The sequence below is a fragment of the Sminthopsis crassicaudata genome, chromosome 2 (assembly GCF_048593235.1).
Source record: "Sminthopsis crassicaudata isolate SCR6 chromosome 2, ASM4859323v1, whole genome shotgun sequence".
NCBI lineage: Eukaryota > Metazoa > Chordata > Mammalia > Dasyuromorphia > Dasyuridae > Sminthopsis > Sminthopsis crassicaudata.
The window spans coordinates 135,861,642-135,888,787 of NC_133618.1; the positions used below are offsets into that span (position 1 = coordinate 135,861,642).

At 37.8% G+C, this 27,146-nt stretch overlaps 1 protein-coding gene across 1 annotated transcript in view; it reads right to left on the bottom strand.

Annotated features, from left to right (window-relative positions):
- Positions 1 to 1,711: 1,711 nt before the first annotated feature.
- The window catches only part of SFRP1 (secreted frizzled related protein 1), a 71,840-nt gene continuing 46,405 nt past the window's right edge, over positions 1,712 to 27,146 (bottom strand). Inside the window, exon 3 of the mRNA XM_074287330.1 lies at positions 1,712 to 2,048. Coding sequence (XP_074143431.1) covers positions 1,726 to 2,048 — 323 coding nt within the window. The 3' untranslated portion in view covers positions 1,712 to 1,725. The remainder of the gene's footprint in view (positions 2,049 to 27,146) is intronic.

Below are 27,146 nucleotides of genomic sequence, written 5' to 3' on the forward strand. Positions count from 1 at the left end.
TTCACTAGGCAGAAATGAGAGCCACAAAAAGTAAAGAGGAATTGGGGCAGCAGGTTAATTTAGTTTTCTGTTGAGTCACTCAATGAACCTTAACTTCAAGTAACCAGACTTAAAGTGGGGTGTTTCTTGACTTGCTTTTTTGAGGCTAGAGAAAAAAGAAGAAAGATGTACTTAGAACATAATGATTCTACCATAAGAAAACCATGTTTTCTCACCAGTTATCTTAAGCTTCTTGAAACAAATGAAATTGTATGTAATGATTTTTTTTTGCAAACTTTAAAACACTGTATGAATGCTATTAGTAGTACTATTACTGTTGGATGCAAAACCAGCTAATACTTCCTAGAGAGTGTGCCATTCCTATGCAAAGAGGCCTAAAAACAACCCAGGAATCTTGGTCTGTCTTCACCTCTCCTCTGCACTGAACCACAAAATTGGGGCGGAGTTGGGGGAGATGCTTGCTTGTTGTTGGGGTTTTTTTAAGCCTTGGAAACTAATGCAACAACAACAACAAAATTGCCAGATCTCCTTCTCCCTAGGAGGTACATAAACAGGAAAGTCAGTGAAATCAGAGCCCTATGTTCCTTACCCAGGCTAACCTGTGATTTATGCTGGGTGAGTACTTATTTGCAAAGCTGTTTTGAAACAGCTTTCCAACTCCCTTCCCCCTTTAAACAAGTTTCTTTGGAACCACTAAGTATTGCCTTCAGGCTCTGTCTGAAAGTGCTGTCATTGAAAAAAAAAAAGTCATCTGTTTCATGTCAGCAGCTTCATGTCCATGGTATTACCTCTTTTTGACAGGAAGCACAGAAAAATCTAACCTTCTCCTATGCATCCTGGTGGATCATGAAGCATTACTGAGAAGGCAGCTGAGAGCAGCCTGGGGATGGCATTGCACGCAGAAAGAGGGAAATTCTTTGGAAAGGTGATTGAAGAAATCATGGCAAGGCTTTTTGGGGAGGACATGCATTGATGTGGCTTTGTTTGGGATGGGGGAGGCTGCAAACTGTATTTTAAAGATTTTCCTCTATGAATGTCACTTTATTAGCCTGAAGTTTTAAAAAATTACAGAAACATAGAAAAGGAAAATAACCTATAATTAGGTGCCACTTGATTTATTGACTAGCTAGAATCAGTTCATCCCCCAGGGTAGATTTTTGCTGATGGATTCATTAGCACTTTATCACCTAAATAAGCAAAGTTGTAGAATTTGGCATTTGGAGGGTTTTCTCACTGCCTAATTCTCAAAATGATCTGGCTTTGCCATAGAATAACCCTTCCTAAACAGTCATGCCTCTTGGAAGGAAATGGCTCTATACCTGATTTTAGGTAGTGACTGGGCAGGGTGGAGGGTGGGAAGATGGGGATGGATGTTGCAAGTCTTAAAATGGCTCTCCAGTGTCACTGGTTCCTCCTAGACCCCATGTCTTTATTTTCAATATTGACTTGTCTTGCAAGTTGGGGTGAGGATGAAGAAGAAGGGATTGTAGGAAAAGCGGAGGGAAGTGAGAGGGAAAATATAAAAGTAGAAGCTTTGAAGGGAGTTACAGAACACACACACAAGCACACATACACACATACACACAAAATAAACATAGACACAACATCCATTACTAACAAAAGGAGCCATATGTTTGAACCGTCGAGGTTCCAGGGCTGTGTTCTTCCCCCACCCCTTGCCCCAGCCCACCCTCCCCCTCCTCAAACCCACCCTTTGGGAGGGAATCATTTAAAAACTGACTGAAATGTGGGACATTCATGGTTTTTCATTTTCTTCAAAAAGTTTTTGAATTCTTTGTTTTTCTTGTCCCACTTATGGATGGCCGTCAGCAAGTATTGGGACTTGACTTTACGCCCCATGATGAGGAAATGATTGTTGAGATTATCCAGCTGGTGACAAGGGCAGTCAGCCCCATTCTTTAAGTACAAGATGAGTTTCTTCAGTTCCTTTTTCTTGATTGGTCCCAATTTCAGAGGCTTCTTCTTCTTGGGAATAATCTTTTTGTCTCCATTTTCTTTTTTCACTTCTTTTATTTTCATCCTCAGTGCTGTAGAGGCAGGGGGTGGAGAAGAGAGAAGAAAAAGAGAAAAGGGGAAAAGGAGAAAAAAATGGGAAGAAACTATTTTAGAATAGGATTTTTCTTATAAACCGGCAACTGAAATTTATGACTGCAATAGAGAGAAATTTTACTGCCCATTCCTGAGCTTACCAAAACAAACTGAAAGGTTATGGATAAATGATGTAGAAATTTAAGAGGATCACTTGCTTTTTTTTTTAAATGCAAAATGTGATGATTACTATGTTCTTCCTTCCAACACCTCTCACCCCAATCAATCATTCCTACCTCTGGATTTATGACAACTGAATGAATCTCCCATTTTGAGAGCAGGGGGTCTCCCTTCCTTGGAATGCAATAATCCTCTTCACCTCCACCGCTTAGGCAGTTAAATGATGTAGTGTATAGAGTCAGGAATACCTGAGTTCAAATCTTATTGGCTGTCACTTGATTTCTGCCTGCTTTGGTTTTTTCCACTTTAAAATGGAACTTGAAATAATATCTGCCTCCCAGAATTCATTGTGAGGACCAAATGAGATAATATTTATAAAGCACTTATCATAGTACCAGATATACAACAGATGCTTCATATAAACTTGTTTCCTTTCTCCCTTCTCCCTCTTAGACTCTGGCTCCTTTTAAAATTCAGTTCAGATACCTCCTTCTTTAGGGTTTTTTCTCAACTCTCACCCACAACCCACAACTATCACAGCCTTCCCTAGGATTCTCTTGTATAATATGAACTGCATATATATCTTATACAAGCCTACTTGTGTAAATGGGGTCTCTTGATTTGAATGGAAGCCCATTGAGAGTAGAGATTGTTTTCCCTTTTCATTTATAGCTTTGAGATTTAACAGAGTGATTAGCATATATATTAATATATATTACATATATATATGTATATATATACATATAGTAAGCAATTGCTAAATGTTTTAAATGATTAAGTGGGGAAGAATTTGGGGCTCATTTCTTCCTTCCCTCCTCCCAACACCTGCAGTGTTGAATGAATCAAAGGGATGACAGATTGAGAAAGTGTCACCTGGTGGTTAGAGTTCTTATCGCCTGTCATCTACTCCACCATTACTTTCATTTTGTACTGAAATGGGAATGTGAGTGAACCTTTGTCTAATGAGAGTAGAGATTCATTCCTACTTCCACGTTTGTGCTGGCTGGAAACATTCAGACAAGAATTCTCGGGAACCAAGAAGAGAGGAAGGCCTCCAGAAAACTAGCTGAGCCCCAAGTGAAGGAGATAAGATTTTGGAAGAGAAAACAAAGGATTTGGACTTTAACTTCTGAGTGCATTTTGGGATTATTGAATTGAACTGAAACTAAGGCTGCCTCCAGAAGCTCCCCAAGAAGCCTGCTCCCAGAGAATGATTACAATTTAGAGAAACAGAACATTACAGAGTTCTCTACTCAGAGAGCCTGCCTGAGTCAAGCCCCACCTTAATTTTTCTGAAGTAGCCCTTCCCTGAATGAATTCAACACAACTATCATGGCCACTAACATTTTTGTTTTGTTTTAAAGACTGTAGAGTACTGGGTAAAGAATCCAGAAGATTCATCTTCCTAAGTTCAAATCCAGCATCAAACACTTACTAGCAAATCACTTAACCTTGTTTGCCTCAGTTTCCCCATCTGTCAAATGAACTGGAGAAGAAAATGGCTAACCACTCTAGTATCTTTTCCAAGAAACTCCAAAGGACTCAGGAAGAGTTGGACATGACTAAAATGACTGAATGGTCCAAATGTTCTGAGCAGGGGATAAAATTTGTGTTCTTAAAGGTAGCTGTGGTGTCATAGAAAGATCCCTGGTCTTAGAGTCATGGGTCTCACATTCAAATTCTACTCTGACATTTATTAGCTGTATGTACAAGAGCCTCTCAGCCTCATCTGGAAAATGAAAATAATGATACTTGTTCTTCCTCTTTTATGAGGAAAATGATTTGTAAGCCTTCTTGTTCTATACAAGTATGAGTTATCATCATCACTATTATTATGCTTTAACTTCAAGTTTCTTCCATTCTAACTCTTTGTGATGATGCCTTTCTCTCTCTGTTTGTCTGCCTGTCTGTCTGTTTCTGTCTGTCTCTTTCTCTCTGTCTCTCTCTGTCTCTTTCTTTCTTTCTATCTCTGTCTCTGTCTCTGTGTCTCTCTGTCTCTCTCTGTGTGTGTCTTTTTTCCCAGCTACTCCATACCTCTTCCACATGAAATCCTTAAGGCAATTGACAGGGCTCTACTTGACTTTTCCTTCTCCAAATTAAATATTTCCATTATAAGACCATTCAATTATCTTAAATGGTTTTACCTCACTCAAATTTTAAACACATCTTAATATCTAAATATCCTAGATCCTCAGGTTTCAAAGGGTCACTAGAAAAGGTCCTTCTATCCCTTACCCCAGTTCCCATTCCCTCCAAAATTCTCAAGTAATGGTTAATTTATTTGGGGAAGATAATCTCAGATCACAATGGCCTATGAGTCAGAAAATGAGCCTTCCTTAACCAATGTCTCAACCCAAAAAAGAAACCATCAACCCAGGTTGTTTGCCTTGGAAAGTAGAACTTTAAGAGGGAGTTTTTCTTTACCTACGCTAATGTGCCAAATGTGTCATCCTCCCTCCTTCTAATAGAGATGTGCAGTATAACATATGATAGAATTGAAATCTAGGAAAGCTTTCAAACAGTTAGCTTAGCATCCTCACTTTAAGAAATCTAGGAATGAGGGGTCACATTTGGTCACATGGAAAGTAAGCAGCAAAGTTGAGATCTGAACCCAAGTATTAATTATTCTGAATCCAAGTCCACTACTCTCCCCCACTGCACCACACCGCCTTTCTCATGATCTTACTTCAGTGGAAACTATTTCGCCCTTTTGATTGAGTTGCTTTTATAAGTTAATCACAACCCAAATCAGAAATTAATGTTCCTTTGCCATGACCATGTAGAGGAATGTAGTTTACGTGGGAGAGGGGGTGGGGAAGGCAGGGGGGATAAAATGATGAAAATGTGTTGTGCGTTAAAAATCTTTGTTTCTTGCCATTTGGCTCTACCCATTTTTCTTTTGGGTAGGAGGGGGAGAGCAAAAGGGGGAAGTACATATGGCCAGAAATTACTAACATCTTTCCATCTTTCAGGAGTTTATTTTAGGGATGCAGATTGAGAACATGTTTAGAGAAGCAATTAGGTATCCTAGGTTGATTGTCTGCTGTCTTATGGAAATGTCTGTGACCTCAACCATTGCTACATAGGGAAGGGACAGGGGCTAGGCAAAGATAGGGGGGCTTGAAGGAGAGTGGCATGTGGACTAGAACCAACCTGGTCTGATGGCTGGGCAGCTTCCAATATATTATACCTAGTTGCTACTTTTAGCTGGCCTCCTAGCCATGGCTCGTGAGACTGGGGAACTTGGCCTTGTTGACCATTTCATAAGAGGAGACAGTGTGAAGGGAGAGAGCAACAAGAGGGTTTCTAGGGGTATAAAGGGGAAAACATGGATTCAGAAGGCCTAAACTCTTTAAGAGATGGTTCTGATGGTCACTCATCTATAAACTTCAATTCCTATTAGGAATTTAATCTGACATTGCATTAAATGACCTCTCAGATCTATTCTAGCACTGAATCTATGATTCTGTTATCCTTCCATCACCCTTCCCCTCAAATCATTATTCTGCATTTACTTTCTACATTTGACAACTGGATAGAACAAGGTCCTTCATGAATAGATTTGATAAAATAATCTCTGAAGATAAAGGTAAAACACATGTAAGGTGTGACCCCTATCTGGGATCTCTGTGTGTTAATAGACCTGAAATATCCCAGGCTGCTAAGGAGAGAATCTCTAAGGATGAGTAGAACCCAGGGCTTTTTTAGGGGGTGTTTTTGTTATTTCATGCTTTTTTTGCACAAGAGTAACAAGGATAACTGGTAGAACTGTGTAGAACTGAGGACCAATCAGACAATATATTTTCTCCAATAGGCCTTGATAAAATGGTCTTGGTGGCCTGCCATCCAATCATTCAGTCTGATACCCAATTCCATTACTTCTTTTTAAGAGGGCCAAAGCCCCTCCACAGAGGATTATAAGGGCATGGGAGTTGTGTTACTGCCAGGGATGGAAAGTGCAAAGCTCTCATTAAGACATGGCATGTGACCAAGTTGCTTGGGACAGACCCCTTATTGTCAGACCTGTCAGTCTCAAAGGGGCCTAAGGGCTAGAAAAATGGCCATGCTTACTCCCCAAACCCCTCCCTTATTCCCATTTTGAGCTCCCTATGATGAAGTTTTCAAAAGGGAACTGGGCAGGCAGGAATCCCGTCTTCCTTGGGCTAGCTTGGAGGAGTCTCTTGGGTGGGCAAGGTCAACCCCACAGGAGACCTCGGGATGCAGTCTTGGTGGGGGAAATGCCAGTTCCCTCATCCAACTGTGCAAATCCAATTTGACCAGCAGCACTTCGTAAAGACCCTAAGCTAGCTGTGAGGGCAGGCTGCCTCCCTGTGAAATTACAGCCTAGGGCTCAGGACATGCTGGGGAGCTGGCTTTGAGGCAATAGGGCACAAATATGGACAGTGAACAAAGGCACCGCTTAGGAGACTGTGCTATTCACAGCTAGGTTGGGGGGATAGGGAGACTTATTAATTCATTTAGCCAGCTCTGGACTCTGTTGCAATAGTTAAGGCCTCTCTTTTATGCCCTCTCCCCAACCACAAACCACAAATGCATGTACTTTCCTAAGTTGCCTGATTTACTAAAGAGGCATAGGCAGGAATGACCCACAGACTAGGGAACTGGAAGCAGTTTCCCATCTTTCACCTTGTTCACCAGATACTTCAGATATAGAAAGGCTCCTGGGTAGCTCAGATGGACAGATTATTTAGCTGGAATCCAGCTGTTTTTGCAGTCCCCAGACCCCTGTGTGCAGGGAAGGGCCGAGTAGGGCTAGGAGGGGCAAATGTTATGCAGGCAAACAAGGTGGAGCAGCCTTCACTCTGCATGTCTTCCTGCTGGAAGACCCCAAGCTTGACCTGGACACCTGTGTGTGGAGCAGGGTGAGGCAAGGCTCAAGAGTGTGGGAAGAGCCTTCCCTGGACAGCAATTCCTCCCTCTGAATGTCTGCCCTGCTGGAAGACCCCAGGCTTACCCTGGACACCTGTGTGTGGAGCCGGGTGAGGCAAGTGCTGTGTAGGAGTAAAGAAGGCGAAGGATTGGGGACCACTCCTCCCTGGACAGCACCCCTTCTAGGGCAGATATTCCCAACTGCCCTCATGGAAAGCTCCACTATGAACCCTCCCAGGGACAGATGGGAAGATTTGGTGAGTTTGGTCCCTGCTGCCTTAAACAATGCAGTAGTGTGGTGGGACCCAAAAACAAAGCCTCTTGTGTTGTGATCTTCCTGAAGGGGGACTGGACTTTAGTTTTTGAGGCAAAATGAATGGGGCCTCAGGCCTAGAAAAAGTAATGGCTTCAGCACTTTGCCTTCCCAATAAACACTTTAACCCACACATAGAGCCAAAGAGACTAGAAAGCACCGTGCTTCAAGAAAGTCAATCATTAAGATGGATTGAACCTTGGCTCTGGATCTGAGGTTGAGCTGCCAAGGCAAACAGATTATTCTGCCATCAGGCCTCTTTGTTTTCCATCTTTAACCACCCTACCCAAGCTGCACCCCGCTCCCTATTCCCCACAGTCATTCAGTGACAATGATGAAGGCCAGTGAGGATCCAAATCAGCCCTCCTGGAAGGAGGCAGGAAAGGAGTTAAGCATTGCAGGGATCCAACGAACTGGAAAGAGGATCAGCTATTCAGGCCTCTGAGGAATGTTTCAGGACCTTGAGTTTTAAGTTTGGTTGGGTGGGGAGGGTGGAAGAGTAATGGAGCGGGGGCAAGGAGAACCTGGCTTTTCACTATGGGGGCAAATTGAGGAATTAGGTTTGGTGACAGTTGGGCTAAGCCTAGGGCTGGCCTAGGGTAACACTTCAAGACTCACAGTAGGTTCAAGCTAAAGTCAGCAGGACAGTCACATGAATGTCCCTTGATGGAACAAGCTGGGAAAATTGACAAAAATTGACAGAGGTTACACTTTTCCAGAAGAAAGACCTATGCCAAACTTCTAGACTCTCCCTCTCTCAGAAAACCATAAAAAGAGGACTTTTTTTGACAATTACTCTCAATCTTCCAGTCTTGTCTCCTATAGTCAACCATAATTCATTCATCCATTTAACAGGACAGTTAGATGGTGCATAGAACCCCCCCCCCAGAGTCAGAAAGACTCAAGAGTCCTGAGTTCAAATAGGGTCTTACATACTTAGGCAAATCAGTTAACTCTTGTTTGCCTTCCTAAAGAGGCAAGCTACTCCATCCTGTATCTTGACCAAGAAAACTTAAATGGGGTCACAAAAAGTCACACACCACTGAAGAACAACCAAAAACAACTTCTAAGGGGTAGGTAAATGACAGTAGATAGAACATTGGATTCTGGAGGATTTGAGCTTAAATTTGGGCTCAGACACTTACTATAACTGTGTGACCTTGAGCAAGTCACTTAACCCCAATTACCTCCTAAAAGTAATTGAATAAAAGGGTGAAGTTATAAAGCTGGCTTACTTGTTATTTATTAGCCATGCATATCATTTTATCTTCTGTCTCCATGTCTTTGTACAAGCTGTCCCATATGCATGGAATATACTTTTCCCCTATATACATAATTTGCTTCAAAGTTCAGTTTTTACATGAAGCTTAGTCTGATTTTTCTCTCTAGATGGGAGAACCCTCTTTATCAAAATTACTTTGCATATTCTTTATATATTTTGTATCTGAGAAACAGTGTGTTCTACTGATGAGGAAGCTGACCTCTAATTTAGGAATATCAGAGTTCAAATCCTGCCTCTGATTCATACTAACTGGGTAATCCTTGGAAATCACTTAATATCTCAGGATCCCCAGCCAATTCTATAAAGACCTAAAATGCAGAGAAATAAAAAGAATTCCTAGAGAGGAACTACTTCTACCAATGAGGATAGATATAAAGTTATAGAAAAAGAAAGGGAGAGAGGGAGGGAGAGAAAGAGAGAAGAGGAAGAAAGAGGGAGACAGAAATAGAAAGAATGAGAGAGGAGAGAGACAGACATATATAGTGAGAGACAAAAAGACAGAGAGAGGAAGATAGAGACAGAAAAAAAAAAGGAAAAGAGAAGGAGATGGAAGAGGGAAAGAAAAAAAGACAGAGACAGAGATGGAGAAAGAGAGATAGAAACCCAAACATAAATATATGGATTCATATATAATATAAATTTATTTACTTATATAAATGCATATTATTTCCTCTGAAAGTAACATTTTTTTCTTTTTGTCTTTATATCTTAGCACCTAGAATAATATCTGTCACACAGTCAGTACTTAATGAATGAATGAGTGAAGAAATGACTGAAGCCTTCTCTAAGTCTTCCTTGGATTTAGCCATCACTTTCCAGAATTCCTAGCATACAACTCTTCATAAATATCTAAGAGATAAAATAACTGAAACCTATAGATCCAAGAATGAAATTAAAAGGCCCTCTGTGGGGAACATCCAACATGTGTGGAATTCAACCAACAATGTTAACAAAGGAGAACTAAACAAATGGTTGAGTCATTTGGGGTTGTTCATAGAAAATAAATTGCTTTTTTATAAGCAATTGCTATGTGGTATTTTTAGCCCTAGTACTTAAACATAGTACCTACCATCACTTAATTAATTAAATAAGCACTTAATACTTTCTGCCAGATGGCAATTACCACCAGAAATTAGACAAAGGTTGATCTTAAGGGCATCTAGGTAGCACAGTGGATGGAACACTGAGATTGGAACTATGAAGATATCTTCATGAGTTCAAATGTGGCCTTAGATACTCATTAGCTGGGAGACCCTAGGCAAGACACTTCATCCTTTTTGCATTAGGTCCTCATCTGTAAAATGAGATTAAAAAAAAAAATAGCACACTACTCCAAGAAAACTCCAAAATAGGGTTCCCAGAGAGTCAGAAATGACTGAAACAACTGAACAACATAGTTTTAAGGAACTTAGACTTAATGAATGATGTGGATTACTTATGCAAGAAAATGGTAGAAACTGTCCAACATATTGCTTCAGGTTACCTCCTCCCAAAAAATCAGTACCTACCAAATACCTAGAAAGTTACAATCAGGAAATCTACATGCCAAGACAAATCCAGGAACTATATGAATACGATTATAAAACACTTTTACACAAACTCAAATCTAAACAATTAGAGAAATATCAATTAGTCATGTGTGGGCCAAGCAATATGATAAAAAATAACAATTCTACTTAATTTACTTGTTCAGGTCATATCAAGTTACCAAAAATTATTTTATGAAGCTAGAAAAAATAATAACAAAATTTATCTGGAGGAATAAAAGGTCATGACTATCAAGGGAATCAATGGAAAGACAAATGTGAAGAAAGATGAACTAGGATTACCAAATCTCAAACTGTGCTACAAAGTGGAAATACAAAGTTTGTATCTGTATGAGCAGATACAGGCTAAGAAATAACTGGTAGAATAGATTAGGGACATGATACACAGTAGTAAATTATCATAGTTATCTAGTGTTTGATAAATTAAAAGATCCAAGTTTGGGGTACAAGAATTCACTATTTGACAAAAATTGCAAGTAAAACTGGAAAGCAATTGGGCAGAAACTAGAAACAGACCAATATCTCACGCCATATACCAAGATAAGGTCAAATCATGTATTAAAAAACATGATAAAGGGTGATAACATTAGCAAATTAGGAGAGTATGGGATATTTTAACCTATCAGATCTATAGATAAGCTAAGAATTTATGATCAAACAAGAGATATATATTATTATAGAATAAAAATGGATAATTTTAATTACATCAAATTAAAAAGATTTTATGCAAACAAAACCAGTGCAGCCAAGATTAGAAGGAAAAAAGTAAACTGGAAGGAATTTTTTGTAAAGTTTCTCTGATAAAGGCCTCATTTATTAATATATAGAGAATTAAATCAAATGTATATTAATGAGTCACTCTCCAATTGATAAAGTCAAAGGATATCAACAAGCAGTTTTCAGAAGAAAAAATTAAAAGTCACATGAAAAAATGCTCTAAATCACTACTGATTAAAGAAATGCAAACTAAAGCAACTCTGTAGTACCACCTCACACCTATCAGATTGTCTACTATTACAGAAAAGGAAAATGACAAATGTCCAAGGAGATATGGAAAAATAGAGACATTAATGCATTGTTGGTGGAATTGTAAACTGATAGAACCACTCTAGAGAGCTATCTGAAACTATGCCCAAAGTGCTAAAATAAATAAATAAATAAAGCCCTATGCATTCTTACCCCTTGACTCACTAATACTACTACCAAGTTTCTACTCCAAAGAGATTGAATAAAAAGAAAAAAGACCTATCCATACAAAAAATATTTATAGATGCTCTTTTTGAGGAAGAAAAAAATTGGAAATTTAGGGGATGCTCATCAATTGGCTGAGCAAGTTTAGTATATAGATATGATTGTGATGAAATATTATTGTGCTATAAGAAATGATGAGTAGGGTTCTTTCAGAAAAACCTGGAAGGACTTACATGAACTGATATAAAGTGAAGTGAGAAGAACCAGGAGAACATTGTACACAAAAACAGTAATACTGTATTTTGATCAAATGTGAATGACTTAGCTACAATCAACAATACAATGATCCAAAACATTTCCAAAGAATTTATGCTGAAAAATGCTATGCCTCTAAGGAAAGACTGCTTGAGTCTGAACAAAGATAATTTTTTTTAAATTTTTCTTGGGGGCGGGGTTTGGTGGGGATGTTTTCCTTTGCAACATGGCTAATATGGAAATATTTTATATGACTGCACATTTATAATCTATATCAAATTGCTTGCTTTCTCAAGAAGTGGGGAGAGGAGGTGCAGCTAGTGGTGCAACAAATACAGCACCAGTCCTGAAGTCAGGAGGACCTGAGCTCAAACTTAACACTTTCTAGCTGTGTGACCCTGGGCAAGTCACTTAACCCTAATTCCCTTAGCAAAAAAAAAAAAAAAATGGGGAGAGGAAAGAGAAAGGAAAAGAATTTGGAACTCAAAGTTTTATAAATAAATGTTAAAAGTTGTTTTTACATATACTTGAGGGGGAAAACATAAATATTTTCCAAAAATAAAAACATACCTAATTGGGTGGCTAGAATTATATACCAGAAGATAACTTTCCTTCATAAATTAATAGACAACAAATCTCTATATTCTAAATATAGACTCAAAAATATATTTGAGAATTCAAAAATAAACTACATTTGAATTAGAGTATTATTATAGAGTAATATGAGATAATAATTATAAAGCACTTAGCACAGTACATGGCACATAATTAAGTGTTATATAAATTAGGAGTAGTTGTTGTTATTGTTGTTTTTATTATCATCACAGGAAAAAAAATGTTGCCTACAGTAGATCAGACATAACATCATTCCATAAAAATTTAAGTACAGCCTTTTTAATAGATGTCTCCATACAAAATACTCAGAATCTCTGATCTATGTAGAATGAAAAGCTGTTGGAAGAAATCAAAACCACATGGATACAAGATGAAGTACATATTATACTTGTCATTCTGTCTGCTACTAGAGTTGTCCCAAAGATGTTTTCAGTGAGTGCATATAAGTTTACTTCCCAATACTTTTATTCAATTACAAAAAATAGTTATTTTATCCACTCGCACAATTGTCCACCAAACAAAAAATATTAAAGGATAATGACAGAGGCACAACCTGTTCATTCTCTCTAAGCTCCACTGAAAAGATAAGAAAACCAAGGTGATAATAAGAATAATAGTAACAGTAACAATAACTATCATTTCTCTAGCATTTTAAATTTTGTAAAGCTCTTTAAATTACATTATATCTTAAGTCTAACATCATATCCATGAGATAGGCAGATAAGGAAATCAATTCAGAGAAATTTAGCAACTTGCCTGTACATTCTACAACAAATATGTTTAAAAAGTTGAATCTTCCTTGCTTCAGGTCTAGCATTCTATATAATATGGCAAATTGCGTCTCAATATCCATGCTTTGAGTGAGTACCAAAAAAAGCCTAGGTTGTTAGGCAAACTAGAGGGTAGAGTCTGTCCTGAGTTTTCCCTAACTAGATATATAAACTTGGTCACATTAATTCCTCTCTCTGGCCCTCAAATGTCCTATTTTAAAAACCAGGATGGAAATACCTGATTCCTATGGTTTAATGGCTTTAAAATGTGATGACTACATAACACTATATAAACCAGTAACAATTATCCTCTAACCCAGAGGCCTTCATCCAACCTCTTCTATTTCTATTTCCATTCTATTTTCAGGCATCTCAATCAGGGTGGGATGAGAGAAGTAGAGAGATGGGGAGAAGAAAAAGCCAAGTACACGTTCTGGGGTGATCCTCATGGAAGTCCATTAAAGTAGGAGCTAGAGCCAAAACCAAAAGGAAAAAGCCAGCTTATTAAGGTGGCCCCATAGTCATTATAACCTCTTGCTGTTTCACTAGTCAGGAAACCCTGAGCCAGATAGTGAATAAGGTCATACCTGCCACACCCTCCATGAGGTCTTAGATAAAAGGAAGCTGAAAGTATACTCTATCCCCAATCCCCTGTTCATAGTCTCCAAGCAATCAAGCCCATTAATCCACTGGTAATAGTCTTTCCCAGAAGGATGGCTTTTCTGAAGTTATATTTCCTTTTGAAATCCTTGGCTTGTGACTCCAGACTTGGTTACACTGATTATCAAAAGCAGCTTAGTATGGCCAAAAGAACAGCGGCACTCTACCCAGAAGATTTGGGTTCAAATTATAGCTCCAAAATTGACTAAACTTGTGACTATGCAAATCACTAAAGACCTCTCACCCTCAGTTTCTTCATCTATAGAGTGGGAGTGATAATTTCTACACCTACCTCCCCAGGTTTTTGTCATCTTTTTACCAAATCAAATGCTATGTAAACTATAAAGTGCTATATATAAGTGTGAGTTAGTACTAAGAAAAAAAATATATATGTGTAAAATCTCAGTCTCAATCCCTTGGAGTGGGAGGGGAAGGAAGGGAGGAAAGAACAACTTTTTGGCTTTAATAAATAAATATGTCTGTTAATAGGTCCTGAGAGGTTTCTTGGAGATCAGAAGAGTTATAAAGACTGGCCAAACATTGACAACCACTTCTCATATTTGATAATTTCCTTGTAGCTAAATTCAAATTCTTTAGTTTTAAGACACAACAATTTGTATAATATTCCTTGCAATAGATGGTATGCTAGGGTCACTGGCAATGATTCAGAAGGTCTGGGATCTGTTCTTAGCTCTGTCCCACTGGGTAACCTTGGGCAAACTTCCTGGCTCTGTACCACTATATTTTGGCTGTATAAAATGAGGAAGAATTGGTCCCTTTCTGCCACAGCTCCACCTTCCGTCATCACTGAGAAGCACTTATGGAGGTCTATGAAGAACTCTGAAATTGTTGAAAAGTACTAATATTTATTAAATATTTACAGGACCAAAAGTTACGAAATACAACTGAGGAATAATGCTAAGAAAGAGGGCCATACAAAACAAATGTAATAAACAGTCAGCTCTCAAACCAATTATGATTTTGTTGAGAAGACAAGAAATGTTGGAAGGCAGTATGACATCATGCAAAGAAAATAGGATTTGTCATTTGAAAGTCTATATGTGAGTTCTAGCCCAGCCCCTCACTCAAACAACTTCACTTTTTTGGGTCTCAGTATCAGACTGAAGGAAGTGTACAAGATGGTTTCTATGATCTCTTTCAACTCTGAATCTCTAGGCTCCACTGAGGAAAGTAATGACATTTATGGGGAGCACATGGGCTGTATGGAACACTGATGGATGGGAATTAGAAACCAATCATCCGAGGAGCTTTGAGGCAGAAAGACGGCTGCCACTGAACTGAAGAGAATGCAAACTTTCAGCTTAAATTACATTCTGAATAGTAGATCTATTAGTTTAATTGATCCTGATGTTAACACTTCGTGGTTCCTTCTCAGGCACTAGTAGAAGAAACAGATACTATTAGAGATCTCAAGGGGCATCACCATTCACTTCAATACAACAGACTATAGTATTCAACCCTAAAGGAGATACAAAGAGGAACAATGATATAGTCGATGACCTCAAAAAGTATTTAGAATGGGGATGGTATATGCATAAATATGACTTAAAACAGAGTGGGTAGAGGGAATGAGAGGATCCAGACATGATGCTATGAAAAACTTCTAAAGATAAAAAAAATCCCTTTTATTTGGAAGGATCAAGGAGGGCTTTGTGGAAAAAGGTAATATTTTATTTGTGCTATGAGAGAAGAAAAGAAAAATTGTTTGAGAGATGTAGGGGGAGCATGTTCTAGGCATGGGTGGGGATGCTATATGAATGAATGGAGACATGAGAGGACAAGATAAAATCCCCAAAAGGCAAGCATCTCATTTTGGCTAATATTCCCAAGTAGTGGGGTGGAGAGAGTTATGTGTGGATGGGGAAGGCTGGAAAGGGAAGTTGAAGACAGACTGTCAAGCATTTTGAAGGCCAAGTTTATAGTTAATCCTTTAGGCATTTGGGGAGCTATCTATTGATGAGGAAAATTCATTTGCCAACTTTATGAAGGATGACTTGTAGAACAGAGATCATGAGACCATAAATTTAGACCACAGATGCAAAGAAAAGACTTTAGAAGTCAAGAATGAGGCAGAGAGATCAGTTAGGAAGTTATTGAAATAAATAACCCAGGGAAGAGGTGATGAATGTCCAAAATAAGATACTGGCAGTATAAGTGGAAAATAGAAGATAGATGAAGGATATTGCCAAGGAAAATCCAAAAGACGATTCTGTGTGGGAAGATGAAGGAAAGAAAAGCATCAAAGATGATGCTAGGGTTTAAAATCATGACAAACAGTAGGACAAAGGTGCCACTGACAGATATGGAGAAAGTTAGAAAGCAGGTCAGACCGAGAGAAAATATGATGACATTCACCAAAGACATTAAATGCCTATTTGTTTATACTCAATTATGCTTTCTCAACTTATGTGGTGCAAGGTATAGTGGAAAAAGTATTGGTTTTTGGATTTAAAAGAGCTAGTTTCACATCCTAATTCTACCATTTATTTGGGTATTATTGACTAAATCATTTAATCATTGAACAAAGGATTTTATTTATAGTATTTACATAACGGCCACTATGTGTCAGGCACTGTGTACTGTACACTTTAAAATTATCTTATTTGATCATCACAGCTACCTTGGAGGTAAATGCTATTATTTTCTCTATTCTGTAGTTGATATTGGGGCAAGCAGAGATTAAGTAATTTGCCAAGGTTCATATACTGAGTGACTGAGGCTGGATTTGAACTCAGCTGTTTCTGATTCTAGGTCTAATGCTCTATCTAGTGCTACCTAAATAGATCTTTTAGGCTCTTTCCATTTGAAAATTCTTTAATCCTCATACACTACACTGAATCATGAAAACATTCTACATTTGTCTCAACGTCACATCCTTTCTACAATTTTTGATGAGGAAAGTAAAAGACAAGAAAAGTCATGGTGGTGGAAGTAGGATGCCTGTCTGCATGTTTATGCATACCTATGTCAATATGTCAAGAACATGTGTCTTTGCTGACATAGAGCTCTTACATGGGGAACTCTCTCCACTAATACATATGGCAGCCTGTCTATAACCAATAGTCTTAGAAAGTTGCCTGATTCTCAGAGTGGCTAAATGATCTGCTCATGATCACACAGATATATGAGATGCTAGAGTTAGACCCAGGTCTCCTGGATTTCAAGTCCACCTGCTGTATAAAAATATGATTGAGCAATTTAAGAATTGACAACTGGCCATATCAATAAATTGCTACTAAGGATGTATTTGAAAGACAGACATGCTTTGCCAACCCAAACCTTGCCAATGGCTATTGTATCCAGAGCAGCTTCAGCAAAGGTTGATTGAAAATATGAAAAAACAGTGTTTTAGAAGTTACAAAGTAACTACTTAAAAGAATCTGTATAGAACAAACTATTAAAATTGAAAGATGCTGTAAAAAATGCCTTTAAATATTTGATTATACAAATAAGTTAAAACTGAGGCCCAGAGAACGGTTGATTTGTCTAAGATCACAGAGCTGGTTAGTAGCACAGTGAGACCAGAATAATGAACAGTGAGGATTGAGTTATATCAAAGTCTCAATATTAAGAGTTGGAAGAAATCTTACAAATGACCTAATCCAACTCCTACATAAATAGGAAATTTGGTTTATACATATAGGAAACCCTTGTCAAGTTACCATCAATCATTCACTTGAGTATCTCTAGGAAGTTTGAAACATTCTCTGTAAGGCAAAAACTCATCCTACTTTTGGAAGATACTATTATTAGGAAGTTTTTCCTTATGGGAAGCTAAAATTTTCCTTTCTACATGTTCAAGCCAGTAGTCCAAGTTGTGTCCTCAGAGACCAAGCAGATCTAATCCATGATCTTCTCCATGATCATCTTCTCCTTGAAGATTGCCATCATGTTCCTCCTGATTCTTCTCCAGGCCAAATAGCCCCAGGTTCTTCAACCAATCCTCAAATAGCATCTTGTTAGGATCCCTCACCATCTTGGTTATTGTTTCCTAGATGTACTCATGCTCATCAATATCCCTTCTAAAATGTGCTGCCAATATAGATACCAAACTCCAGATGTCATCTGACAAAAGCAGAAAACAACAAGGCAATAGCCTCCCATCCTCCAGGAACTCCACTTCTGCTAGTGAAACGTATGTTTGGACTGGGGTTTTTTGGCTGCCATATCCTATTGTTGACTCATAATGAGCTAAGCCCACACCACCCTACAAAGACTTTTTTTTTCACATTAATTATTGTCTAGCCATATGTTCCCTGAAGAATACTTAACAAAGTTGAATCTTTTTTAATCTAAATACTGGACTTTACACTTATCCCTATAAACTTTCAAAGTATTAGATTTAGCCTTTAATAACAATGGGTTACAGGACAACTATAGCTTTGGAAGGAGAGCTCACATCAATGACATCATGATTCCTCTGAATCACTGAAGTCAGATTTGGCCCATCATTCCAGCATGTTGAGATCTTTTTGGATCCTGATTCTGTCCTCTCACATGTCAACTATCCCTTCCAGCTTCATGTCAGCTACAACCTTGCTAAACATGTCACTCATGCCTTTCAAACTAGCCATTGATTAAAACCTTTGAACAGAAAAAAAGACCAAGGACATAACCCCAAGACATGTCTAGGTGATTCTTGCAAATACAATCAAAAGAGCTCTAAACTTAAAAGGGATGGGCAATTCTACCTGTTCTCCCTATAACTATAATGTAGAAAAAAGATTAGTAAAAAAGATACTCAGAAATTCACAGGAGGCAAACTCCTATGAAGAGAACCATTAATAAAATGCATGGCCTTAGCTAGATATCTAAAAAGGTACATAGTATAGGTAGCAAGAAAGAAATCTGTTATCAAAAGTATCACTGAGATTTGGTGAGGACAGAACTCATTGCTGGAATGTGATTCTGGAAAAGAATTCTAAAATATTACTAAAAAGTAAATAATAAGGCAGGATTATATACTAAGAAAATATTCTTATATAAGGAAACCCAGACTACAGAGTGGAAATGTATATTAACAGAGAATTTATACATAAACAGAAATATAACACAACAAATTATTGTCATTGGTGAATATGAGAGGTCACCTAGACAGAAAGAGGAAGCAGAAGAAGGAATTTGAGGGAAAAAATGAAGACCTGGCACTGAAGCAGGGAAAATTTAGTTATTCTTTAGCCCTCTCTCTCTCTCTCTCTCTCTCTCTCTCTCTCTCTCTCTCTCTCTCTCTCTCTCTCTCTCTCTCTCTCTCTCTCTCTCTCTCTCTCTGTCTCTCTCTCTTTCTCTCTCTGTCTCTCTCTGTCTCTCTGTCTCTCTCTGTCTCTCTGTCTCTCTCTCTCTCTCTCTCTCTCTCTCTCTCTCTCTCTCTCTCTCTCTCTCTCTCCCCCTCTCTCTGTGTCTCTTCCCTTTTCCCCACTTCTGTTCATATCTCTTTTTGTCTCTGTCTGCCTCTTATTTTTCTACTGTTTTCCCTACCAAAGATAATAGCCTTTCTTAAAAAAAAAGTTAATAAATAGGGATTCAATACCCAAGATGAGAAAAAAATAGTAAAAAAATCACCTGACTCTCCTTAATGAGTCCAAGTCCCAGATGAACTATATCCAGAGTACTGAAAGAAGTGGAAAATGAATTCTGAGAAGTCTTGAATAATAGAAAAGGCATTACAGGCTAGAGAAGGATATGTCCCGATTTTCAACAAAGGAAAGAAAATGGAATTTGCCATAAACAAATCCTATATAAGCCAGGGAGAATCTATTAATCCAAAAGCATTTATCAAGTGCTTACCATGTGCCAGGAAATATATTTTGATTCCTTGCAAAAAACAAAAAACAAAAACATATTGTCAAAGAAATGGCTAGTGAACAACTGGAAAGAATAGTGAGCCGATATGCAGATCACAAACCCATCCATGAATCTGGTTAGAAGCTGCATAAGGCCATAATGACAGTGACTTTTTCAGGATTACAGAGTTCTTAAGTTATCAAGTATGGGATTTGAGACTAAATATTCCCAACTCCCCAGTCTGCACTAACTACCACTACCCACTGCCTCTGTGGCAATATACTATGGCAGGCAAGAGAAGTTCACTTGAATTTAAGCAATATTAAGAGATGTATAGTATCCTAGAGAAGAGGAGAGTAGTTTCATTGGTCTATGGCCAAGTCAGGACACATCTGGACTATTGTGTTCAGTTGAGAGAGCTATATTTTCAAAACATTGATAAATTGGAGAGCATCTAGAGGGGACCAACCAAAATGATACTTGAAGCTATTCAGGTAGAGAGTAGAAAAGAAAGACTAAGATAGGATATGATAGATGTCTTTATGTAATTAAAAGAGTAACATTTTAATAAATCATTAAAGATTTTTTTTGCTTGTACTCTGTGAAGGAGAGAGGAAAGTAGAAAAAATGGGTAGTAATTTTAAAAAGGCAATTTATACAACCTAAAGGAAAGAGTTCCTAAAAGTTAGAGCTACTCCAGAATGGAATGGGTTGCCTCAGGAGATCATGAGTTTCCCTTCTATTGAAAAAAATTCAAGAAAAGACAGGATGACTAATGAGTTTGTTAGGGTTGCTCAGTTGTTTGGATTAGATGGACTCTGAGGACCCTTCCAAAAGTGAAATTCTGTAACCATTCCATTAGTCTACCTGAATTACCAAGGCTACCTCAAGACCAGAAAGATTCAGAGGAGGAAAGGGCATCTTCTTAGGTATAATTGTCTCATTATTCTTTCACTTAGTTCTTAATCAAAAGGAGCAAGTAATCCAGAAAAAAAATTCTATATCTTACTCCCTTCACTTGTGTAGCTATCCTTTTATCAATTGAACCAACTCTCTACTCCCAACCAAGTATGCTTTATCTTAAATTCTATTTAAGGTATGGTAACAATGACATGCAAGCTGCTTCTTACGCTTATGAATTGAGATGCCAACTATGTATCCAGTTTCTTACACTTAGGCAGAGGTCTTCACTAAAGTCATCCAGTGATTCATTGTGGGGTGAGAGTAAGTATGATTCCTTGAGGTTTCTTTTCTAGATGAGAATATAGTATCTGGCAGGCTCAACCAAGCTACAAAGTCTTTATGCATAGGACTAGGGATGGACTATGTTTCTCTGGTCTGAATACTAGCCTAGCTAAGTTTGGGAAGTCTTACTAATAAAGGTTTAGTCAAAAAGAGCCTTTTTTCCAGTTATAACCATGAAGACATTCTTTCTAAGGCCTGGAAAGGTTGTTTCTTTGCATCGAGGGGATAACATCCACAACTATGAAATCATGGTTTCTTGAAATATTGAAATTAAAATTAATATCAGAGAGGTTTGGACAATATATGTCATGAGAAGTGCTCAGAACCTTACCCCTTGGCAGCAACAAGAATCGGGCCCCCTAAACCAGGCCAATTTCTCATACTTGTTGCCCTTTTCCATCAGTGGGAAGTCAGAGCTCTGGCCTTCAAAACAAAGAACCTAAAATGGTTGACAGTGAGCACATGGCTCAGTTATCATCAGTATGGACAAAGAGGCGCCAAAGGCATATAACTGCCCAGTTGGATTATGGCTCACATGAAACAGAGTAGAAAGGGATGTTGGTACCTAAATATTGACATTTGTCTTGGCTCAGAATGGATTCTGGATAATGGCAAATCCACTTAGAAGTTCACAGAGGCTAACTCCAAGACCATTATCAAGACTAAACCCTATGGATAAGGTTCTTGGGAAAGGGGTGAGGAGTTTTCCCTCATAGTTCTCAGTCCAAAATCAGTTGGCACAAATATAGATGAGGTCTGGTGGTCTGGTGGCCAGAATTTCTGGTTTCTTTATCCAGTCTTCAAATAAGTCACTCTGTGCACTTTGGTTACAACATGGGCAATACAATGTCTGCTTCATATATAGTTTTTGAGAACAAGAAACCAGAAGCAGAAAAGTCTTTTAGGTATGCTAGATGTGGGAGGAAGCACGTGAGAAGAGAAATTCTACAAAGTCTCTTGGCTCAAATTGGTAAATATCTCCAGTCTACAGAGATGGTATTATTTAGCTTCTCTAGCAAGTATACTTAAGTAGTAATCAGAGAAGCATAGTGCGCTGTGAAGACATGGAAAGCCAGGACCAAGAAGGAGAAAGCTTTCTAGGGTGGGCTTGGGAAAAAGCATATATATGTGCCATACTGTCATCCCAACATTACCATATTCAGTAACATTTAGAGATTCCTTGCTTTCTACTAATAAAAGTTCAAAATCCGGCATTCAGGGCTCTCCATAATCTCATACCCTTATCTCTCTCCTTTTCATACACTCTATATTCCAGTAGAATTAGATTATTCATTGTCTGCTTTTAACTCTTCCTTTCTCCCAGCTTCATGCTCTTAGATTATATTCTCTCCTAGCATGGGCTTTTTCCGTCCATACTGCAATCCAACTATTCCTTCTTTCCTTCAGACAAATGTTACTTCCTCCATATGTTTACTGATTTCATTCCCCTATCCCCTGTCACCTACAAGCTAAAACTATTTTCCCCTCCTCAGATTTCTCATAGTCCTTTGCCTAGACTTCTCTTTTGTACATATCATATTCTTTCTTGCATGTACATGTGTTTTCTTGGGTATACATGTGTGCAGTTATTTGTCTTTGTTTAGATTTGTTCTTTGCTGTTGTTCAGCCACATCATGCTGTTTGAGACCCATTTGGGGCTTTCTTGGCAAAAATTCTGGAATGGTTTGCCATTTTCTTCTCCATATCATTTTATAAATGAGGAAGAGGCAAACAGGATCAAGTGACTTGCCCAGGATCACACAGTTAGTGTCTGAAGCCATATTTGAATTCAGGAAGAAAAGTCTTCCAGATGCCAGGCCCAGCACTCCTGATATTTGAAAACATCTAATCCTCTCCTATCAATCTCCTTCAGGTGGAATCTATGTCACATTTCATATTTGTATCACCAGTGTCTTCATTAATCCAATAATCATTTTAAGGCATGTTTTATATCAGGTACTCTATTAGTCAGTGGGTATAAAAACAAATCACAGTCTGTACATAGTTGGTGCTTAAAATTATTTGTTTAAAATTTATCAATAACATATTCTGAGGCTCTTACTGAAAAATCACCAGATGACTCAATCAACAAGTATTCACTGGACACATTCAGATTAATTGGTTTCTAAAAGGTATCATTCTTAATTTTCTATTTCGCTCTTCATTTATGTTGACATTGTCCCTGTTGACTCCTTGCTTGTACCTGATTCTTTGGTTTTCTTGGCAAAGATACTGGAGTGCTTTGCCATTTCCTTTTCCAGTGGATTAAGGAAATCAGACTTTAAATGTCTTGCCCAGGGTCACAAAAAATAAATAAATAAAATAAAATACACAGCTAGTACTGAGGCTGAATTCAAATTGAGGTCTTCCTGACTCCAGGCCCACTATACACTATAATGCCACTTATCTATCTCCTCCCTACTGTATTTCAAATATTTACTATCCAAAGGGTTATAGAATGCCTAAAAATCCATCATTTAGATGTGGAAAATCATATTTAAAAATCATATCCTATGCTCTCAGAAAAACCTGGAAAGACTTCCATAAACTGCTGCAAAGTGAAATGCAATTTGTATAAAGGAACAGCAATGATCAACTGTGAATGATGTAATTATTCTCAGCTATATAATGATCCAAGATAATTCTGAAGGACTTGGGAAGAAAAATGCAATCCATAACCAGAGAAAGAATTGATGGTATCAATGTAGATTGAAGCATAATTATTTTTTTTTACTTTCTTTATTTTTCTTGAGGGTTTTTTTGGGGGGAGGGTCAATATTTTATTTTACAATACAACTATTATGGAAATGTTTTGCATGACTATACATATGTGTAACATATATTGAATTGTTTGTATTCTCAACAAGGAGGAGTGGAAAGGGAAGAAGGGAAAGAATCTGGAATTCAAAGTTTTAAAAACAAAGGTTAAAATTGTTTTTACCTGTAACTGGGGGGAATAATATGCTAAATATTTCTTTAAAATCATATCCCACAATCCCTAATCTTACAGAAAAGAGAATGGAGGTCTAGAAGGGTAAGTTACTTGCCTAAAATCAATGTAGGCATTAAGTAGAAGAGTTGAAATTTCAATTCATGTCTGATGCCACTTCCACTTATCCATCCCTTGTGGGGCAGGGTACTTGCTCACAAACTCTTATCCAGTTCTAATCACTCTTTGACATGACATCTCCTCTGCACTTTCACATATACAGCATCCATCCTTCTACCAAGGCGAACCACAACTCATCTCTAACTTAGCAGATAAATCTGAGGGAGTCACCTGAGGGTCAGACAGTTTAAGTAACTTGCCCACGCTCACAAAGTTTCAGAAAAAAAAATTGAACTCAGTTCTTCCTGACTCAAGGTCCAGTCTTTTTTGCCACTCTTTGCCAGGCTCTAGCTTGCCTTCAGAGTATGCATTATTTGCATTTGCTTTTAATTTCTTTTCCTATTGCTTGTGCCCTCTATTTGGAGGGGACCTCCCTGAGAGCCAAGAAAGCAACTTCTATTTATTTGCTTTCTTTTATCTCCTTTGCCATGGAACACTTGAGTATCCTATAAGGCTTGAGCTCAATAAATGTTGCCAACTAATCCATGTTAAATGATTACAAAACAAGTTATGACATTACCAAATACTGATGAATTTACAGGAAACACTAGTGTGGTAACAGATTGGTAACTCTTGAAGGGATCATATATATCTTCCAGAACAATCCCTTCATTTTGCAGATGAGAAGACTAAGGCCAATAGAGAGTAAATGATTTGCTCCAGATCATATAGTAAAGGAAAAGGCCAAAGTAAAAATCCATTTCTCCTAGCTATCTCAGTGAATAGCTTTTAATAATCTGTCTGCTGCTCAGTATAAAGTTATCCTCAATAATCTGAAATGATGAATAAAGAGGCATTTACTAAGTACCTATTTTGCACCAAGCACTGTATTAAGTGTTGTGGGATATAAATAGAAAAGTAAGACTGTCTCTACTCTAAGGAATTCATCTAAATGAAGGGAAAAGCCCATAAAAGATCAAGGGCAAATGGAAAGGCCTAGCGGTCATATATCAACAGCAGAGAAGGAAAAGTCTAAGACTCCTTGGGTTACATTGGCAGGCCAAATGTTAATGCCCAAGAGTCTAGAAGATATACTGACAAGGCAGACAGTAAGAACCAGTGAGTCTCCATCTCAGTGGAAGGAGTCCTTATTTACCTAAGAAATGTAAAAGAGCCTGAGATTTGGAATCAGATAACTTGGGTTTAAATTTCATTTCTACTTCTTGAATAAATCACTATTTTTCTGGACCTTATTTCTCCCATTAGTATGATAACGGAGTTGGGATTATGATTTTCTTGTTCAGTATTTGTTATAGTGTCTGATACATAGTAGATGCTTGATATGTTTATTGAATTGAGCTCATCTCTAAATTAAATGATTCTTTCATTGCCCTATTAAAGATGAAGTATAATTATTTAAGCAGCTATGGAGAAAGTACTTTATTCACCCCAAATAATCTCCACTTATATTCTGCTTGTAGATGGAATTTAGGATATGGCACTATGGTAAGCTGCTAAAGAGAATAGGAGAAGGAGTGTTGCAATTATCACAGCTAATATCAGCTATTATACTAAAAGATTTAAACTATTCACTCAATATTTAATGTAGATCTATATAATCTATATCAAGTCACTTGCCTTCTCTCCTGGGACAAAGGAAAGGAGGGAGGGAGAGAATATGAAACTCAGTATTTTTTGAAAAATGAATGCTAAAAGTTTCACAGATAATTGGGGAAAAAATAAAATAAGAAAAAAAATATTCAATGCAAAATAAAATACCAGGAAAATACTCCTAATTCCTTGAGATGTGAATAATTTGACCCTGTACTTTCAATAAGGAAAGATGCAATTTCAAAATGATTTCTGCCTCAGCAGGTATTTTCTAGTTTTCTGGGTATTGGGCAATGTTTTAGAATGTCAAAGATGAAGACGGTTGTCATGCCTTTTAAGCTATCTTTAAATATTTTTGCAGTGTAAAGAGCTATGATTATGAAATCAGAAGATCTGGGTTCAAATTCTGACTTTGACATTTACATATATGATTTAGGGCAAGTTATATCCTCATTTATAAAATGAGACATTTGAACTAGGAAGTCCCAAGGTTCTCCTGTCCTCAGTCCTAGATCTACAATTGCATGATTCTGTCCTGCAAAAATCACTGATTTCATTAGTGTTGTACTCCATCCAAGAAGCAAATCTTCACTCCCCCACATTGGGGTAATGTCTTTTATGATTTATTGAGGCTAAAAGCAGTGTTCACGTAGTGCCCAATCCTGATCAAAAAGTCACTTTTCTAGGTTGCCTGGCCCACCACCAGCTTCATATTCAATGCCTTTCCAGTTTAGTAAGACCTGTCAGAGCTTGGCTTCCATTAACAGTCTTTGAGAATCTAGGGCCATACTATTATGAGACATGTTTATCAAAATGTAAAGCTTTAGGAGGAGCTGGGTATTTTAGTTAATAATAGAATATAGCATTTATTAACGTGCCAGGCACCATGACAAGCACAAATATATGAAAATAATATGATTCTACTCTCAAAGAGCTTGCATTCTAATGGAGAAGATGAAACATCCAGGGGAGTTAGGATAAGGTTGTGCTAGAACCAGATATAACCAGTTCACAAAGAGCTGATTTAAATTTTCAATATTAGAATTTACAACTCAGGGCAGCAAGATGGGCCAATGGATAAAGTTGAAGGCTTGGAGTTAAGAAAAACTAAGTTCAAATCCAGCCTCAGATACGTACTATACCTGTGTGATCTCAATCAAGTCACTTACCCATGTTTGCCTCAGTTTCCTCATCTATAAAATAAGCTAGAGAAGGAAATGGCCAATCATTATCTCTAGTATTTCTGCCAAAAAATCCTATCCAAATGGGGTCATGAAGAGTCAGACATGATTGAACCAACTGAACATTTACACCTCAGAAATCAGCAAATACTACAAATCTAGATTTGATTAATTGCTTTATTGATTGTCTAAACTCAAGAAAATGTTAAAAATGAAAATTAAATTTTAAAATATGCCTTAAATATATTTTCCCCAAATTGGGGTCGGAATAGCATATAGGAAAATTATCTGCTGCTGGTGAAGAGGGGGAGATGGGCAATTAGGAGAGCAAGATACCTCATTTCTATAGCATTTGAAAACTAAGAGAATCTCAATATCTATTTTCTTATTCAATCCCCATTCAAGAGGCAGCAGGAACTAGGAGAGTGGGATGTGAGTATTACTTATGAAAGAAGATTAAGCTGAAGTCCAAGAAACTGAAGTATATTAACCAAAGTCACATGGTT